This window comes from Chlorocebus sabaeus, chromosome 7 (genome assembly GCF_047675955.1).
Source record: "Chlorocebus sabaeus isolate Y175 chromosome 7, mChlSab1.0.hap1, whole genome shotgun sequence".
Taxonomy (NCBI): Eukaryota; Metazoa; Chordata; class Mammalia; order Primates; family Cercopithecidae; genus Chlorocebus; species Chlorocebus sabaeus.
In genome coordinates, this window is record NC_132910.1 from 117,726,520 (window position 1) to 117,746,230 (window position 19,711).

The 19,711-nt window shown below is 33.5% G+C and overlaps 1 protein-coding gene across 2 annotated transcripts in view; it reads right to left on the reverse strand.

The window, feature by feature from the left end:
* Positions 1 to 19,711, reverse strand: part of SPOCK3 (SPARC (osteonectin), cwcv and kazal like domains proteoglycan 3) — a 495,024-nt gene that overhangs the window by 295,492 nt on the left and 179,821 nt on the right. For both annotated transcript variants that reach the window (XM_008000219.3, XM_073017709.1), the window contains one exon: positions 18,556 to 18,601. In XM_008000219.3, coding sequence (XP_007998410.3) covers positions 18,556 to 18,601 — 46 coding nt within the window. The remainder of the gene's footprint in view (positions 1 to 18,555; positions 18,602 to 19,711) is intronic.

Here is a 19,711-nt window from a genome sequence, read left to right on the forward strand (position 1 = left end):
TTCTGGCTTTAGCTGGAAACACAAGCAACCCCACTGCAGTAATGCAATAACTAGTTCATCTTTAATATGATGGTGAAAAGTAGCGTGTCATTATTTCAGAATATAGGACAGTGGGAAGGCACAGCACTCAGTGATACATGACATGAGTTGTAGTCCTAGATGTATCACTTAATATAAATGACTAGCTTTATAGTTATTTCATATAACTTTAGGCAAGCCCCTTACCTTTTTGATTAAGTGACTGTGAAGTTGGAAATAGCAAGAATCATTCTCCCAATCATATAAACACGCTGTTAGCCTCAAATTAGAATGTATAAGAAACTGCAAAATATTACAGAAGCCTTTCTTAACTAATGCTTAGCTGGCCATATATATGGTAACAATGTGCTTCAAAATATATTTAATGAAATATGTTGCTAACAAAGATTTCCCCAACGTATTTTTTGTAAATTTCTCCTAAAAGTAAAATTCATTCTTTTGTAAAGTGAAAATAGTGAAAAATCACTATTCTTTTGTAAAGAAATATAAGTGTAAACTATTGGCCGAATGAAATGTTATAACATGTCAATATTTACATTCAAAGATTTAATTAAGATGCTATTCGATGAATTTGTAGAAGATTAGAAAGATAAAACTTAGGGGATAAAAAGAGACCTTGTAAGTTATTTTCTGCAATTATTCTGTCATTTAAAAAATCAGAAATTAAAAATCCAACATGTTTGATTAAATGATTTATATGAAGTTACAGTGAGTGGCAAGAATTCATTCCATTTTTTAGTGGCAACAGCAGCTTTCTCATGAGGTCTCACTTGAAGGTGTAACGAGTGGTCATGGATAAAGCCAGGCTCACTGGCATGAATGCCCACCTCACTCATGATTCAGAGACAGCATGTGTAAATGGAGAAGCTCTGAAACTGGAGTAAAATAAAATAGATTGAAATTCTGGTTCTTACTCTAAATAGCGGTAGGATCATGGGCAAATTATTTTTCCTCTTTGAATATCAACGTCTCTCCTCTTAGTAATAGGAGCAATAAAATAATAAACATGGCAGCAGAATAAAAGCAACAAAAATGGGAGCTTGTGTGAGACTTGAGTGAGATATTGGCTAAATGATAATGGTGTATAGTATGTGTTCAACAAATGACAGCTAATATTATTAAATTTTGCACTCATGAAAATTATTCTCTAACAATAAACCATTATTATTAAACTATTAAATTAACAAAGGCTACATGATATCTTGAAAACCACAAAACTAGTATCTAGAAGATCTAAAATCTAATCTCAACTGCATTTATTAATATTGGTGTAATCTGTGCAAATCAAGCCCTAAATTATCCCCAGTTTGTTCTTGTGTTAGAATTAGCAACAATCCTACGCCCCTACAAATTTTGAAAGATTTTCCTTGTTAGGAACAAATTTTAAAATGTATGTGAAAAATACTCTGAAAATTGCTCTAACAAGGAGCAAAATCACTAACAAGAAAGAAGTGAAACTTGGCTTTGGTATTCTATTATACTGTAGGGTGACTATAGCAAATAACAATGTATTGTATGTTTTGAGATAGATGGAAGTAAATATTTTGAATGCGGCCACCACAAAGAAATGGTGAGTGCTTAAAGTGATGGATATGGTATTTACTCTGATTTCATCATTATACCATGTATACATGCATTAAAACATCCCACTGAACTTCATAAATATATACAATTGTATTAATTACAAATAAAAATTAAATGAAAAAATGGTAAAATGTAAATTATAAGTTAAATACGGTTTAAAAATAACTTCCTCAATAATAAGCATTGCATTAAACAAATTCATGTTTAGATTTGAATGAAATAAAAGTATATTCAAAATTCCATTTTCTCTCCTATTAGACTTTTATTTATTCCTTTCATTAGATATATCAAGTGTAGCAATAGCTATCCAAACATAACAGGTAACACAATGTATAGTCATCTCTTAGCATTGGCAGATAATTGATTCCAGGATCTCCAGAGGACAACAAAAGTTGCAGATGCCCAAGTCCCTTAGTCAGACCTCCTTATCTACGAGTTTCAAATCAGGGGATTCAACCCATATGCAGGTATTTTCTATCCATTTGTGGTTGAATCCTTGGATGAGGAGCCTATGGATAAGCAGGGCTGACTTTAATTGCTGCTTATAGAATACTGCATTAGAGGAACAGAAACAACAAATAGGATATGTTATATAATTGTTTTAACTTAAACTATGTCTGGATCAAATACATATGTTGTGGAGTTTGTGAAAATATAAAGTTCAGAGATCCAGGCATGGAGCTAATGATGTAGTAGGTAGGCCTGCGGTTCATACATAACGTTAAAGTCATACCTAGTTGAGTTTCATGAGTAGACTGATCAGAAAACTCTGATTTACCAAATATGTCTTAAATTAGTGTATGGAAGAAAAGAGAAACCTGAAAACTAATTCATATTCAGGTCAGTTTTATACTTACACCACACCACATAAAGGAAAAACAATAAATCCCTCTTAAGGTTAAAAAGACTTTCATTAGAATATCTTCAAAAATGATCAAGTGCTTCTGAACATGTTCACAGAATTTTTTGATGAAATAGAATCATCAACCAAGTTTATTTCCAGATGCTTTATAAGGGCTTTAGGTTGATACCTAAGGGTTAAGTAAGTCATGCAAATAAGTGGGGTGAGGGGTAGTTATTTGTGTGCCCCGATCATTGCTATTGACTAATGTTTACTTATTACTAGTAGCAGATTATCCTGTTTTTTAAGACTTTTGGTGAGGCACACACTACTGGTTCTCTCTTCATTAGCAACTCCATCACTTTTTGTCTCTACAGTTTTGTCTTTTGCAGAATGTCATCTAGGTGGCATTATATAGTATGGAGCCTTTTCAGATTGGCTTTTCTCACTTAGTAGTCTGCATCTTTTGTTCCTCTGTGGCTTGATAGCTCATTCTTTCATCAGTGTTTTCTGCTTTTCTAATAGAAATCTTGTTCATAGTTGGTTAGATTTATACCTAAGTATTTAATTTTAGAGGATACTAATGTAAATGATATTGCATTAATGTAAAATCCCATTTGTTCTGAAGTATAGGAAGGCAATTGACTTTTCTATGATAGCTTTGTATTCTGCAACCTTGTTATAATCTTTGTTAATTCCAGGAGGTTTTGTTTTACGATTTTCTACATAAATGATCATGTCATCAAGGAACAAAATCAGTTTTACTTATTCCTTTTCAATCTGTATATCACTGCTTCCTTTTCTGTTTCATTGCATTAGTTAGGACTTTTCTTACAAAGTTGAAAAGCAGTAGTGAAAAGGAACATCCTTGCCTTATTCCTGAAGCTTAGAGTTTCTCATCATTAGGTATGATGGTAGCTATAGGTTTTATATAGATGTGCTTTATCAGATTGAGGAAGTCAACATCTATTCCTACTTTATACATAGTTTTTATCATGAATAGGTGTTGAATTTTGTTAAATGCTTTTTCTCCAGCTCTTTATGTGACTATGCAATTTTTTTTTTCTTTTCTATACTCTTAATTTGTTGGGATAACTGCTTTTGAATTATATTGAGCCAGCCTTGCATTCTTGAGATAAATCTCACTTTGTTGGAGTGCATTAATCTTATAATACATTGTTGGATTAGATTTGCCAATATTTTCTTGAAGATTTTTGCACCCATGTTATGAGAGATCCTAATCTGCAGTGTTTTTGTTTTTGTTTTTGTTTTTCTTTGTAGTATGTTTGTCTGATTTTGGTATTAGGGTGATGGTGGTCTTTTAGGATGAATTAGGAAGTATTTCCTTTGCTTCTTCTATCTTCAAAACAAAATGCAGAGAATTGTTTTAATTTCTTCTTTAAAAGTTTATTTGAATTCACCAGTAAATCCAACTGAGTTTGATATTTTTTGTTTTGACAGGTTATTAATTATTGACTCAATATTTTTAATAGCTATCAGGCTACTAAAATTGCCTGTTTCTTCTTGTGCAGGTTTTGGCAGATTATGTCTTTCAAATAATTGGTCCATTTCATCTAAGTTACCAAATTTGTGGGCAGAGAGTTGTTCATAACATTTACTTATTAACCTTTTAATGTTCATGAAATCTGTAGCTATTTTGTCTCTTTCACTTCTGATAATAGGAATTTGTGACCCTTCTTTTTTCTTAGCCTGGCTAGAGTTTTGTCAATTTTAACGACCTTTTCAAAGAACCAGTTTTTGGTTTTATTGTCTATTGATTCCCTTTTTTAAACTTAATCGATTTTTGCTCTAATTATTATTTTTTTCTCCTTTTACTTCAGACTTAAATTCCTTTTCAAGATTACTAAGAGACTGTAAGACTGATTTTAGATCTTTCTTATTTTCTCATGTATGCATTCAATGGCATAAACTTCTTTGTAAGCACTGCTTTCACTGCATGCCACAAACAAATTTTGATAATTTGTTTTCATTTTGTTTAATTCAAAATATTTTAAAATTTCTCTTGGAATTTCTTCTTTGACATGTGATATCTACAAGCATGTTGCTTAATCAACACATACTTTGGAATTTTCTGGTTATCTTTCTGTTATTGATTTCAACTTTAATTCTATTATGGGCAGTCAGCAGCTATTGTATGATTTTTATTACTTTAATATGTTCAGGTGTGTTTTATGTCACAGCATGTGTGGCCTATATTGGTGAATATTCCATGTGAGCTTGAAAAGGATGTTTACTCTGCTGTTGCTAAATGAAGCAGTCTATAGATGTCAATTTTATCCATTTGATTGATGGTACTGTGAGTTCAACTATGTTCTTACTGATTTTCTGCCTGTTAGATCTGTGCATTTTTAGAGGGATGTTGTCTCCAGTATAATAGTGAATTCAACTATTTTTCCTTGCAGTTCTCTCAGGTTTTGCCTCACATGTTTTGTTGTTCTCTTGTTAGGCGCATGCAAGTTAAAGACCACCTTTTTGGAGAATCGTTATGTACTGTCCTTCTTTGTCCCTGATAAATTTCTCTGTTCTCATGTCTACGTTTTCTGAAATTAATACAGGTACTTCTGCTTATTTTTTATTAATGTGAGCATGGTATATCTTTCTCTATCCATTCACTTTTAATCTATATGTAGCTTTAAATTTAAAGTGGGTTCCTTTTAAACATATAGTTGGGTCTTGTATTTGCCCCACTGAGTTTCTGTCTTTCAATTGGTGCATTTAGGCTATTGTTATCTGAAGTAATTATTGATATAGTTGGAATAATATTTACCATATGTGTTAATGTTTTCTATTTGTTAGCTTTGTGCTTTGTTTCTATTTTCTTTCATATTTTTGCCTTTTGTGATTTTAATGGAGCATTTTTTAGGATTCTATTTTTCTCATTTCATAGAATATTTATTATACTTCTGCTTTAAGTAGTTTCTACTACTTAAAATACATTATTTTAAGTAGTTTCCCTAGAGTTTGTGTCATGTGTTTGTAAGTAATCCATGTCTACTTTTAAATAATACTCTACCACTTCATGGGTAGTGCAAGTATCTTATAATAAAATATTTATAATTCCTTCTTTTCATACCTTCGCTCTCATTCATTTCACCTATACATAAGCATAAATAAGGACAGATGTATAAGCATAACTACTTGAATACACTGTTGCTACTATAATTTTGAACAAACTACAATCTATTAAATAAGCTAAAAGTAAAAAATAATTATTGATTTTACACTTCTTTGTTCTTTTCTCAGTAGTCTTCCTTTTTCATGTAGATCTGAGTTTCTGAATTATATCATTTCCTTGTCTCTGAAGAACTTCTTTTAATATTTCCTGCAAGGCATGTATGTCTAATGGCAAAAAAAAATTCCCTCGATTTTCTTTGTCTGGACAAATCTTTATTTCTTTTACTTTCGCAGTAAAATTTAACAGGGTACATCAAAGTATATTCTTCTAACTTGTTTTTTTTTCCCCCTTTCAGCATGTTGACTTTTTGACTCACTCTTTTTGCTTGCATGGTTTCTGAGGCAAAATCGATGTGATTCTTGTGTTTGATTCTCTACAGGAAATGTGTTTCCCCTTTTCCTGCCCGACTTCTCTTGAGTTTTGTTTTGTTTTTGTTTTTGTTTTATTTTCTGCAGCTTGAAAATATGCCTGGATGTGGGTGGTTTTCTTTTGCATTTATTCCTCTTGGTGTTCTCTGAGCTTCCTGGATCAGTGCTTGTTGTCTGATAAAAATTTTGAAAAATTATATCATTATTGTTTCAAACATTTATTCTGTTCCTTTATTATTATTTTTTCTTTCTGATATTCCTTTTTTTTTTTTTTTTTTTTTTTTTTGGCAAAGTCTCACTCTGTCATCCAAGCTGGAGTGCAGTGGTACAATCTCAGCTCACAGCAACCTCTGCCACCCTGGTTCAAGTGACTCTCCTGCCTCAGCCTCCCGAGTAGCTGGGACTACAGGCGCCCACCACCACACCTGGCTAATTTTTTGTATTTTTAGTAGAGATGAGGTTTCACTGTGTCGGCTGGGGTGATCTTGAACTCCTACCTCTTAACCCACCTACCTCGGCCTTCCAAAGTGCTAGGATTACAGGCATGAGCCACCACATCTGTCATCTTTCTGAAATTCTTATGTATTGATTTTTAAATTTGATTTATTGTAAGATAATTGTACACAATGAGCATGAAATACAAAATAGTGTTAAGAGGAAATCTGATTATTAAAACTAGAAGTAACAAAGAAGTTGTGGGGGAGACAGAAGTAAAAACTCAGAAACAGAAACAAAATGGAGAAAGAGAAATGTCTAAATTTGACTCTAGTGAAGAGTTTATGATATTTATCTGTAACGGTGCAGGACTTTGTAGGGGCCATATGGACATAACTATGTGCTAGGGCTTTGACAAGCTTATGATCTCAATCAAGAAGGCACATTAACTCTCACAAAACAAAGACCAGGTGAATTCTAAGGCACGCATTCTTGAAGATAAGTATAGTGAACTTAAAAGAGAATGCATTCACAGTCATAAGAGGCATCTTCATAGGGAAAGCAGAGCTTGAATTTGATAGATGACATCTTGTCATAAATGTAACTGCTTGTAACATCTAATGAATATTTTAAAAATAGGGTAACTATAAAAATAATTTGAGCAGAGAGAAGTTATATTAAGTAGAAAGTTAAAGATCTAAAAATTAGGAAAGTACTGTTTCGCTTTTGACTGAAGATGTATTCTAACAACTTGATGAGGCAAGACATATAAGTTCATATTGATTGATAACTAGTCATAAACTTCTATCTTTTTGCAAAGGCCAAATTATGACTTTTAAACCATTGTATGAATTTCCCAAAATAAGCCACCAAGAAAAATTCATAATATGAATTTATGGGTTATGTTAGAATTATTGGATTGGTTGGTTTATGGAGCTTGCCAACTCACTTAACACTATTGACCTAAACTTAAGACACTATAACAATTTAGATTCTAACTTTGGCAGTCAGACAATGATTTTTCTATAGGCATTTTAATATTTGTTTTCAGTGGGGATTCCACTATCTTTACTATCTATTCTATAACAATTGAAACTAAATGAGAAGACTAAGTGGTGGTTGAAAATATGTTAAGTAACCCTAGTGCTGTGGCTCACGCCTATAATCCCAGCACTTTGGGAGACCCAGATCAGCAGATAACTTGAGGTCAGGAGTTTGAAACCAGCCTGGCCAACATGGCAAAAGTCCATCTCTACATAATACAGAATTTAGTCAGGTGTGGTAATGTCCACCTGTAATCCCAGCTACTTGGGAGGCTGAGCCAGGAGAATGAATCCCTTGAACAAGGGAGGCGGAGATTGCAGTGAGCCGAGATCGTGTCACTGCGCTCCCGAGCGAGACTTTGTCTCGAAAAGAAAAAAAAAAAGAAAGAGAAGATGTTAAGTAGAACTATTCCTGAGCTCCATATATATGGTTTCCCCTAGAAAGTTATAGGAAGAGTATAAAAATACTAGACATTATCTTAATTAAAGCATGTAAGAGACAATTTCCTGAAATAATTATATATTAATTATACTGTCTAAAAAGATCTAGTATTCACTAGTGGAAGTAAATATGTTCAATTTTTCATCTTTTTAGACATTTAAGACTATGTAAACAAGCATTAGTCTAGAGTTTACATACTAGATTGTTAGGTAATTTACAGAAATACAAAAGAAAAAAAAGCAGTGTGTGATATATTTCAAAAGTGAAAGTATTATACACATGATTTCATATTGTTTTAAAATAAGTGTCAGAAGAAACCAGACATGCCTAATACATATTATTACATAGTATTTTGTTATCCAGATGATAGGAAAACTAGAAGATTCTGACAACTGTATAAAACTGAACATACCTGGAAACTTCAACAGCGAAGAAATAGTATTTCCTTCCATAACAAATGCCTTAGAAAAACATATTTTCAGCTCACACATAAATTATGAAAGAATATTTCCATGGTGGAAAATATGTAATAGAGAGAAACTTGTTTTAGTGAAGATAATTTTATGGGCTTCTAAATCTAAGGTCATATTAAGTCATTTCTGATTAAGTGGAAGGCTCCAGTTAGATACAATCCCAGTACAACTGGGATTGAAGAATTGAGTAGTCATTGTATTTTTATTTATCTTTCATTCATTTTTATTTATCCTTGTAATTTTGGCACAATTAATTACACAATAATCATCTTGACATCATGGATAAATAATGATAGATACATACGTGGGAGACAGGTATTTATGTAAAAGTGCTTGTTCACTTTTAAGAATTACTGGTGGTTGAACCATAAAAATATAACTTATCTAGTTCTCCAATAAGAAAGGTTAACTGAAAAATCACTTAGCATTTTTTCATATGAAAGTTAAATCCTAAACCTATGGAGATTATCAGATATGCAAAGATAGAAACACAGCATATTCCAAAGTATTTCAAGCAAAGTTAATTTTCTTTTTCTTTTCTTTCTTTCTCCTTCCTTCCTTCCTTCCTTCCTTCCTTCCTTCCTTCCTTCCTTCCTTCCTTCCTTCCTTCCTTCCTTTCTTGACAGAGTTTCGCTCTTGTCACCCACTCTGGAGTACAATGGCGTGATTCCGGCTCACTGCAGCCTCTGCTTCCTGAGGTCAAACATCTTTGAGACTTTTATTGTCTTTGAGTTATCCCTTCCTACTAATGAAAATATTTGTAAGTAAAGTGGGTACAATATTAGCAAATTTCAAATTCTTTCGGATATTAGCTTCTTCACAACACCAAGTATACTGTCTAAAGGCTGGAAGTGAAGTGCAGGTTGATCGCATGTGGAACTTTTAGAGGGTTTGTGTGACAGCAAACAAACATACTAGACTCGCTGGTGTCTCAATGAGGATTTTGAAATACAAACCCAGATTATATCACCTCTTTTTTATACAGACCACGAGTCAGTTTGAGAAGCAGTGCAAATAGATGTATTTTGACCTGAGAAATGATTTTTTAATAATATTTGATATAAAATACATTAGAATCAGGAAAATGATGCTCTAAAATCTAGATGTTAAGTGATGTATTATCAGATGAATGCTCAATTTATCCAAAGATCATTTATGAAGATCAGACATTAGAGGCAATCAGTTTAAAACACTGTATTTCTAGATTCTAAATATTAGAATACAAGTTACAAACACCTCATATCCTCTCTTGTGGAACAATTCTAAATATGATTCAACAACATATGCCAAATGATTGACCCTTTAGCTGCCTGTGTTCAGCTGTGCCATTCCCACCATGTCTTCTCATGAAAAGAGTATAGTCTGAGTTGAGAAATAAACCAGGCAAGCTGATTATAAATCAGTATTTCATAACAAAAGAGTAAATGTCCTTCAAAACCACAAATACAAAATTCCAAACCTCCGCTACACCACATACTAGCTTTATATCTACTTTTTGAGGTAGTGTAAGTGTCTTCTATAAAATACTTGACATATAGGTGGTGTTTGTTCAACAGAGACAATGATTTTTCTTTGGGGGTTTCCTTGCTTCCCACAATTTATTCTCAAAGCCCTTTGGTACCTGCTTCTGACACCAGATCTGAAAAAGTGAATAGGTCAGTCAAAATTCTCTGACACTTTGGGCTGTTTTCATAAGAAGAACTCTTTTGACACAAAATTCTCAGTACTACTAAAGGAAATGACAGAAATGAATTATTTTGATAAGCTATTGCTAGTACCCTATGATTCTCTACTATACCTGCACAAAATAACAAATTTTGGAGTTTAAAACACAATCACATTCACAGCCAATAGGATAGATTTTAATTTTAAAAAATAATAATGTTGACAAGGATAAGGAAAAATTGGAACACTAGGGATTGCCAGTGGGAATATAAAATCATGCAGTTGCTATTGAGAACAATATGGTTGTTTCCCAAATAAATACAATTACCATATGATCCAGCAATTCCATTTCCAGGTATATAACCAAGAGAACTGAAAGCAGAGACCCAAACATATTTCGACACACACATTTGTAGAGGCATTATTCACAATAGCCAAAAGGTGGAGGTAACATAGGTGTCTATGGAGAGATGAATAGAGAAACAAACTGTGGGATAGACATACAATGAAATATTACTCATTCTTAAAAAGTGGGAAATTCTGACACACGCCACAACATGGCTGAGCCTTGAAGACATTACACTAAGTGAAATAAGTGAATCGCAAAAGGACAAAGATTGTATGATTCCACTTACAGGAGATGTCTGGAAAAGTCAAATTCAAAGAAACAGAACAAAATTGGGGTTGTCAAGTGCTGAGGGGGAGGGAGAAAGGAGAGTTATTGTCTAATGCATAAATAGTTTCAGTTCATACCCAATAAACTGAAGATAGTCATTAATGGGAAGATGAAAAGGGTCCTGGAGATGTATAATAACAATGATTGCAAAAGGATATGAATGTACCTAATGCCCCAGAACTATAGTCCTTAAAGTGGTTAAAATGGTAAATTTTATCTTACATATATTTTGCTGTAATTTTTTAAAAAGTAAAATACAAAAAAAAAAAAAAAAAAAAAAAAAGGCCTAGGCACACACACCAAGTGCCCAGATTAATTAAATCAAAACATTCAGGGATCAAAAGATCAATTGCATCAAAACATTCAGGGATCAAGCCTAGGCGACTATACTTTTTAAATGAGTGTGAAGTAATTCTCCTGTAGAGCCAGGACTGAGAATCACTTCTCTAGCCAGTAGAGGCTTCCTGGTAAAAGTATGACTTTCTATGTATGTCCAGAGTTTTTTCAATCTTTATAATAGTTCTTGCTATGGTAGATTAACAAGGCTTGAGATAATAATATTGTTTCTTTCTTTTGTTTTTTCCAAGATAAACTGTATCCAGCTTTATTAAAGATACTTTCCATAAACAATTACGCTATCACAGGAAGGACATGGGCAGACAATCTATAGCAGTGTACAACAACTTTCAAACTCCCTTCTTCAATGGACTAGCAAAAGACAGAAAACCACTGTAAAACCCAATGAAGTCTTCATCTGATGCTCTGAACAGGGAAAGTTTAGAGTGAGGGTTGACATTTCACACTTAGCGTGTTTAACTTTTCACAAGCCGACCCTGACTTTCACCTGACACCTAATTATTGATTATCAGTGTGTCAGGCAATCTGGACTTTCCAGATTATCTGATAATTATCGATTATCAGTGTGTCAGGCAATCTGGACTGTCAAAAGAGCAGTGGTTCCATTCCTAGATTGTGGGTCTTCAGTTAAATTCTGCAATTGTCATTTCACTTTCTGAAAGCCAGGATCGGCTTCTGAACAGCATTGTTTCTTAAATTACTAAATACCTTCTAAATTAATTTGATTAATTTCCTGCTCTCTATATTTGATTACAGCTTAATAACACATAAGGAAATGGAAAATAGATATAATTTGCCTTCTTGCACACCTATATAGGCTAATGTGATATGAAGCAAATCAAGTATTATATACTAATTTTCATTTTACCTTACAAATTAAAAACACAGACCTTTACATAGTATTTATTATTTTATGGAACATGTACCTTCATTTGGGATAGAACAAAACAATCTAAGATTTTTGGTGCTACATTTTATGGGTTATGGTGTAAAACAAATAAAACACCATCATTGTATAAAGAAGTAAGAATTGGATAATGAAATAAATTTCTCATTTAGAAGCTCTATGTAGTTCTTAGGTACTAAATCTGACACAGAGTAAATGAGCATTACTGTTGGTTTCTAGGTTGAATATAATTTCTTAGCAGGTTTTCCTCAGGGATACAAAGGACTTCTACGATCTAAGGTTGCCAATATGGATGATGCAACCAAAGTAGGGTATATACATTGATAAGACGATTAGAAGTTGAATGTCTAAACAGGGAACTTGTCCAAACATATTCAAAACTCCTAAATCAATTCATGTGAATTAATCAAATACTGGTTCAATCAAATAAAAGCTCAGAATTTACATTTCTAAATGACTGAAATCACTTTCAGAAAATACTGTAATCATGTAATCATCCTTGTATGTTGCCTCCACTGAATTTCAATACTGGGAACACCAATTTTTCCACTAGAAAAATGACAAAAGTCCCCAAGTTCTTAAACAAAGCAGCATTATGATACCACCATGCCCCTATTGTGAAGGATGGATCAGACCTTTCTATTGTTTCAGAATACTATCAATAAATGCCATCCGAAACCATAAAAAATGAATGATACTCATGTAAACAAGTAAAAATTAAAGGCATCTGGGAGACAGCCAATATCAACATTGTCTAATCTACATAACCTATTCCTTAAGAAGTTTGATAATGCATTTTAAGAAGAGGAAGCTAAGTTAGGGGTGCATTTCCTCAAACACTAGTCTTTTTCAGTATCAGAAATAATTACACCCATAATACTATGAACAGCTCTGTTCATTGGAGGGAATAAAAGCTCCAGATGAAATCTCAACAGCTTGTCCTTTGTAGCCAAATACTGATTGCAAAAGGACATAACAGGCTGTGACGGTTATTATATACGAGATATTTTGCAAATGGATGGAAAAAATGATGGGAATCAGATAAAGTTCTAAGAAATGATTCTGAAGAGATTAATACAATGGATAAGTATATAGCTAAACACATGACTGCCCTTCCAAAGAGCTAGTTATTTCTTTCTCACAACTCCCCCTCCCCCGACCCTCTAATCCTTTCCAGAATGCTTCCTCTAGTTGTAAGTTTAGCTGCCATGTATCTGTCTCTCATGGCTAGATTATCTGAGCTGCTTGAGTTTAGGAACGGTTTCCTCACATACTTCCTCTTCGGGAACTTTCATTGAATTATCTGCCATCTTGGCCACATGCTGTGACTCACGCAAGTAATCCCAGCACTTTGGGAGGCTGAGGGGAGATCACCTGAGTTCAGGAGTTTGAGACCAGCCCGGCCAACATGGTGAAACCCTGTCTCTACTAAAAATACTAAAATTAGCCAGGCGTGGTGGAGGGCACCTGTAATCCCAGCTACTCAGGAGGCTGAGGCAGGAGAATTGTTTGAACCCAGGAGGCAGAGGTTGCAGTGAGCTGAAATCAGGCCACTGCACTCTAGCCTGGGTGAAAGAGTGAGACTCCATCTCAATAATAAATAAATAAATAAATAAGAACTCCAATCTAACAAACCAGTAGGAGTCAGGCTGCCCTTCCTGAGAGGCTCTGATTTAAGAAGAAAGCACACAATGAAACTGCTGAGAAAAGACAGAAGGGTGTTGATCTGAGCCACAGCTACACTTCTTGACCCTAATTCAAGATCCCCAAAAATGTGCAGGAGCAGGAGAAATACATCAAACAATGAAATGGGTTCGTTCTTATATCTCTGGATCTCTATATATTGATCTTCTTCATTTTTAATCTATTCATAATAATTTACTACCATGGTAGAGACCAAGTAGGGGCACACCAAGCTCCTTTGGATAGCAAAGCTAGGAAAACCTCGAAAGCATATTTTCCTTCTAAATCTTTCACCTTAGGACACCTAGAGATTTATGATATTTATCATATGCTGGGGAAAATAACGTTTAAATAAGAGGTGATCCTTGTAGATGGGGTACCTCAGTTCAAGCAGATTCTCTGAGCAACTGTCAGGATTCACTGCTAGGAACTTTACTGATGTATCTCTTACACACCAATATTAATCCATGACCACAAACAAGGCAGATTGAACATAATGAATGGAAAAATGTGAATATTTATTTTTGAAAGCTACAGCATATTTATCTAAAGCATTGATTAAATTGTTCAAAATCTTCATCATGCTACCACCTAGGTTCACACATGCATTTTCCCTTCAGTTTATGTATCATAGTAAATATAGCAAAGAATATTCATTTTATGCCTTATTCAAGATATGTGTCCTCATCAAAACAATTTTTCAGGTAATTTCTGTCATGTCAACTCATGATTAACTGCACTAATGAAGAGAAATAATATCACAGAAAAATCAGTGTGGAGATATCCAGACCAATTTATTGTTGGTATTGGCATGCTTTAGTTCATTTTGCAGCAGATTTACCATCATCAAAATAGTTTTTACTTAAGCTTATTTGAAAACATTTTATTTCCCCAAAACTCTTACTGTTTTAGTGGTAAAAAATAAAGAAACTGGAAAAATGATTTATTAAAGAAACTTAAATGAGATGAAAAATATGTCACGGTTAAACCAAAAGGTAGATCAGGTGTATATGAACAATCAGTTGATTTTGCCTGGAACCAAATTTGCAAGTGTAAATGTGTCTGTCCATGTGTAAATATGTAATCAATATGTTTATGTATGTATGTATTTGTCTGCATATGTATGCATATGTAGAAAGGAGTTTTGTGCTGAGAAGTTACACCATTCATATTATAAAATATTAATTAACATTTTCATTGGTGTTACTTTAATTTCTGTATGCTTTATGGTGCATTCTATAGAAATTGAAGAAAGGATAACTTTAAATGGATATATGAATTGTTAAAATAGTATAAATACCAGTATTAAAATATAATGACAAGGTAACTTTTTCTTCACTTTTTTTTTGAGATGGAGTCTTGCTCTGTCACCCAGGCTGGACTGCAGTGGCGCGATCTCCACTCACTGCAAGCTCTGCTTCCCGGGTTCACGCTATTCTCCTGCCTCAGCCTCCCATGTAGCTGGGACTACAGGCACCTGCCACAGCACCCAGCTATCTTCACTTTTTTTAGGAAACATGCAAACCTCTTAAAAATGAAATAGGGGAAAATCAGCTTATATTGATATAATATGGATGTCCATAATTCAGTGAAAAACATGGTAAATTAAAAACTAAAAATACTCATAAAAAGTATTTTAAATGGTTTCATGTTCAACATACCAATAAGCTTTTGAAAATAATACTTGAAGGAAGAGTCTGTCATCAAAAAGTGAGAAACATATGAGAAATGAACATATCTCATGTCTTTTCTGTCTAGATGATGCACACTATTTAGATGGAAATAGGATTATTTTGCTCACTCTTCAGTGTGGTCTACAACTAGGTTGGTTAATTTGACTCAAAGCCACAAACAAATACACATAGCTCAATCTAATTTTTGTTCTATTTTTATTTTTTTGATACAAAACTTTATTAAATGTTTATCAACCATATATGTTCAAGAAATCAAAACTTGAGATCTGATAGTCTGTTGTGGGAAGTCAGGGACCCCGAAGGGAGGGACCTGCTGAAGCTGTGACAGAAGAACATAAACTGTGGAGATTTCATAGACATTTATTAGTTCCCCAAATTAATACTTTTATAATTTCTTGCACCTGTCTTTACTGCAATCTCTGAACATAAATTATGACGATTTCATGGACATTTATCACTTCCTCAGTCAATACTCTTGTGATTTCCTATGCCTGCCTTTAATCTCTTAATCCTGTCATCTTCTTAAGCTGAGGATGTATGTTGCCTAAGAACCCTGTGATGATTTCATTAACTGCACAAATTGTTCATAAAGCATGTGTGTTTGAACAATATGAAATCTGGGCACCTTGAAAAAAGAACAGGATAACAGCAATGTTCAGGGAACAAGGGAGATAACCATTAGGTCTGACTGCCTGGGAGCCAGGTAGGACAGAGTCATATTTCTCTTATTGCCAAAAACAGGTAAGATAAATATTGCTGAATTCTTTCCCTAGTAAGGAATATTAATAATTAACAGCCTGGGAAAAGAATGCATTCCCAGGGGGAGGCCTCTAAAAAGGCCGCTCTGGGAGTGTCTGCCTTATGCAGTTGTAGATAGGGATGAAACCCACCCTAGTCTCCTGCAGTGCCCCCAGGCTTTCTAGGATTAGGGAATTCCAGCCTGGCAAATTCTAGTCAGACCCGTTCTCTGCTCTTGAACCTTGTTTCCTGTTAAGATGTTTATCAATGACAATGCATGCACAGTGGGACATGAAACTTCATCAGCAATTCTAGTTTCGCCCTGGCCTTGTGACCTTGCCCTGCCCATTTGCCTTGTGATATTTTATTGTCTTTGAAATGTGACCTCTGTGACCCACATCCTATTTGTACCCTCCCTCCCCTTTGAAAATCGCTAATAAAAACTTGCTGGTTTTGAGGTTCAGGGGCATCATGGAACCTGCGGACATGTGATGTCTCCCCCGGACACCCAGCTTTAAAATTTCTCTCTTTGGTACTCTTTCCATTTATTTCTCAGATCAGCCAACACTTAGGGAAAATAGAAAAGAATCTACATTGAAATATTGGGGGCTGGTTCCCCCGATAATAGCCCACAAAATATTGTTTTAACTTTATTTCTAACATTTGTTCAAGTTAGTGGTAATATTGCGTAGCAATTAGGAAATAGGTTTGGGGGTTCAGACTGACTGAATCTAAATCCCCACTCTGCCACACTGTGGGAATATAACCTGGGCAGGAGCTTAACTTCTTTCAATATCTTAACTTTCTCATCTACTTTGCAGGGTTATAACAACTAAATTAAATAATATATATCAAAAACTTGGAGTAGTCACTCAAAATAGGACATTTTTCATAAATATTAGCTATTATGATGTCATAAGCTTATTCCTGCCTGATAAACATAATATTTCTAAGTTAGTAGGTTAAAAACCTCTCTGAATAGTAAAGCAAATCAGTCTTGTATCATTAATTGTTTGGAAGACTCTAAAATAGCATTCTTTTTTTAAGAGAGATAAATTGCAGTTCAACACAATGTCATGCACACATAAAGGAAAATAAAAGCATCTTTATTATAACTGGATGCACCGAGTATGACAAATTTCATAGCTAACACCCATTTTACAAGGTTTATGATTCCATCATAAAAATTCATTTTCCAAGAAAGCCAGCAAATAACATCTCTGTCTGCATGTCATTATTTTTTTATTGCATTGGCTTGACTTATTAGCAACAAATTCAAAAATAATTCTTTTATAATTTTAAAATGCTGATCTCACATACACACACTGTATGATAGTGAAATCAAATGAAATATATAAGAAAAAAAGGTCATTTTAAGAAGATACCCAATTTGAATGACCGTTTCAGACTCCATGTTAATACCAATGTTGATGATGGTCTATGTCTAGGTGGACACAGGTGGTTTCTCACTCATACAGCATGGGTGTTGTAGCATTCACCCCAAATATGAAGTAAAAATCTGGTAACATAGCAAAATACTCTAAGCTCTTTTAAATAACATATTATGTCTTCATCATCTAATCATTTACCTAAACACTCTTACAAAGACTTCTATTTTTAAGTATGACTACTTTACAGAGTATTATCTTTTGCATGGTTACTATATACTCTATGTAAAGAAGAATTTTTTTTTTTTTCCTACTTTGCACAGACTATAGAAAGTTACAAAAAGAAACTTTAAAAGTAAGATACTTTTTAAATGTGAACTTTAGTAAACAAATCTCTTTAGTTATTTATGTAACTATGATTGCTTGGGGTTTGATGTGTCCATTCTCATTGCACATGTAGAAGTATTTCCATTTTCATCCATATTTCCTGTTTTCCATTTAAAGGTAAGTTAATCAGAATTGCAAGCTGTTTGAAAAGAGGTGGGGAAGCCCCAATTTTGTGTAACATTTTTCCTTTTGGGTCTTGTTAAGACCCCAGCTGAGTCTAATTATGAATTTATTCATCTTAAAGGAAATCTTTTATTAATTGGAAAAGAGGCAAAAAAAAGCCATTTGTTTTAAAAGTTTGCACAAACAAATCTATTGCCCAGTGAATGCACTTGAAAACTGGATGAAGTGACTTGTATCTACTGATAAAAATAAACCTGGTAACATTCAGAAGCCCAAATCAGTCATCTAAAACATGTATCTAAAAATAAAAGACATTCTGACATAATCATGATAACTAATTGCTTACTTCTAAAAATATTGTGCTGAAATATAAGTAATCATTGCATAAATTTTTCCATTCATGTAAGCTCTTGTATTTAGTATTTTCAAGCCTAACCACACAATAAATATCATTTCTAAAAGTACAATGATTATGAACATATAAAGATTTTTATTTTAAAATAGTTAGATTCTTACCCTGATCGAAGGGTTTTCCCGGACTCCAAGTGCGGAAATAATCATCCTAAGGGGGAAAATAATGTGAATTGAGTGTATATGAGTAATTAAAATGCAAGGATTCATATAAAATCTAAAATTAAATATGAAACACAGAAGCTGTATACAAACCTCTACTTCCTGCAATGGCAAGCAGCAAATTATAAAATAAATAAATAAAAATAAAAAAGAAACAAGAGAAAAAGAATAGTTATCAAAAAGGAACACACTGTTTACAAGTTACAGAAATGTCTTCCAATAAATGTGTTCATTTTCATTGCAAGTCAATGGCTAATATAACAATTTAACTATTTTTGGTTGCCACTTCTCCTAAATATTACAATGCAATATTTTCAATTACAATTCAATGCATAATATAACTTGCAGATAATTACCCTAAGCTAATAAGCTATAAAGTATCTTACCAGTTTCCAATTATATAACATCATTGTCCCCTAGTACAACAGTAAATGGAACTATTAATATAGCAGGGAAAATACCAAGTGATTCTGCAATGGCTCATGGAGTATAAATATGCTTCATGCAAATCATTCTCTCATTAATCGAATATCTAAGGAGTTCATCAAAATGCAATCTAGAGGTTGAAAAACAGGCACACCTAATTAAGTCCTGCCTAAAGTTTAATTCTTTAATATGGAAAAGAATCAATGCAATATATTTACAATATACTTAGTAAATATGACAGTACAGCACAAAGGTAGGGCAAAGCATACTGGAAAGAATTTTGAAAAGTAAGGCCAAATAGACTGTCTATTTATTTACTGTTTTTACCACTCTAAAAGCCTTATAAAAGTTCCTCATTAATATCATATTTTATTATAAATTAAAAAGATGTCACTGTTGAAATTAATACACTGTTGTCACTATGGTAACCTGCCAGAACAGAGTAGCACATCATGGTGAAGTTGTAACATTTCCAAGCTCTAAACTGTTAGACCCACTCAAGTCAGTTAATTGGAAAGCTACAGAAGCTACAGAATTCAAATGGGGTAAGCAGAGATTCTTTCTCTTTGTATAAATTTAAGGGGTACAAATGCAGTTTTGTTATATGAATATCACATAATGGTGAAATCTCAACTTTTAGCGTAACCATCACCTGAATAGTGTACATTGTTCC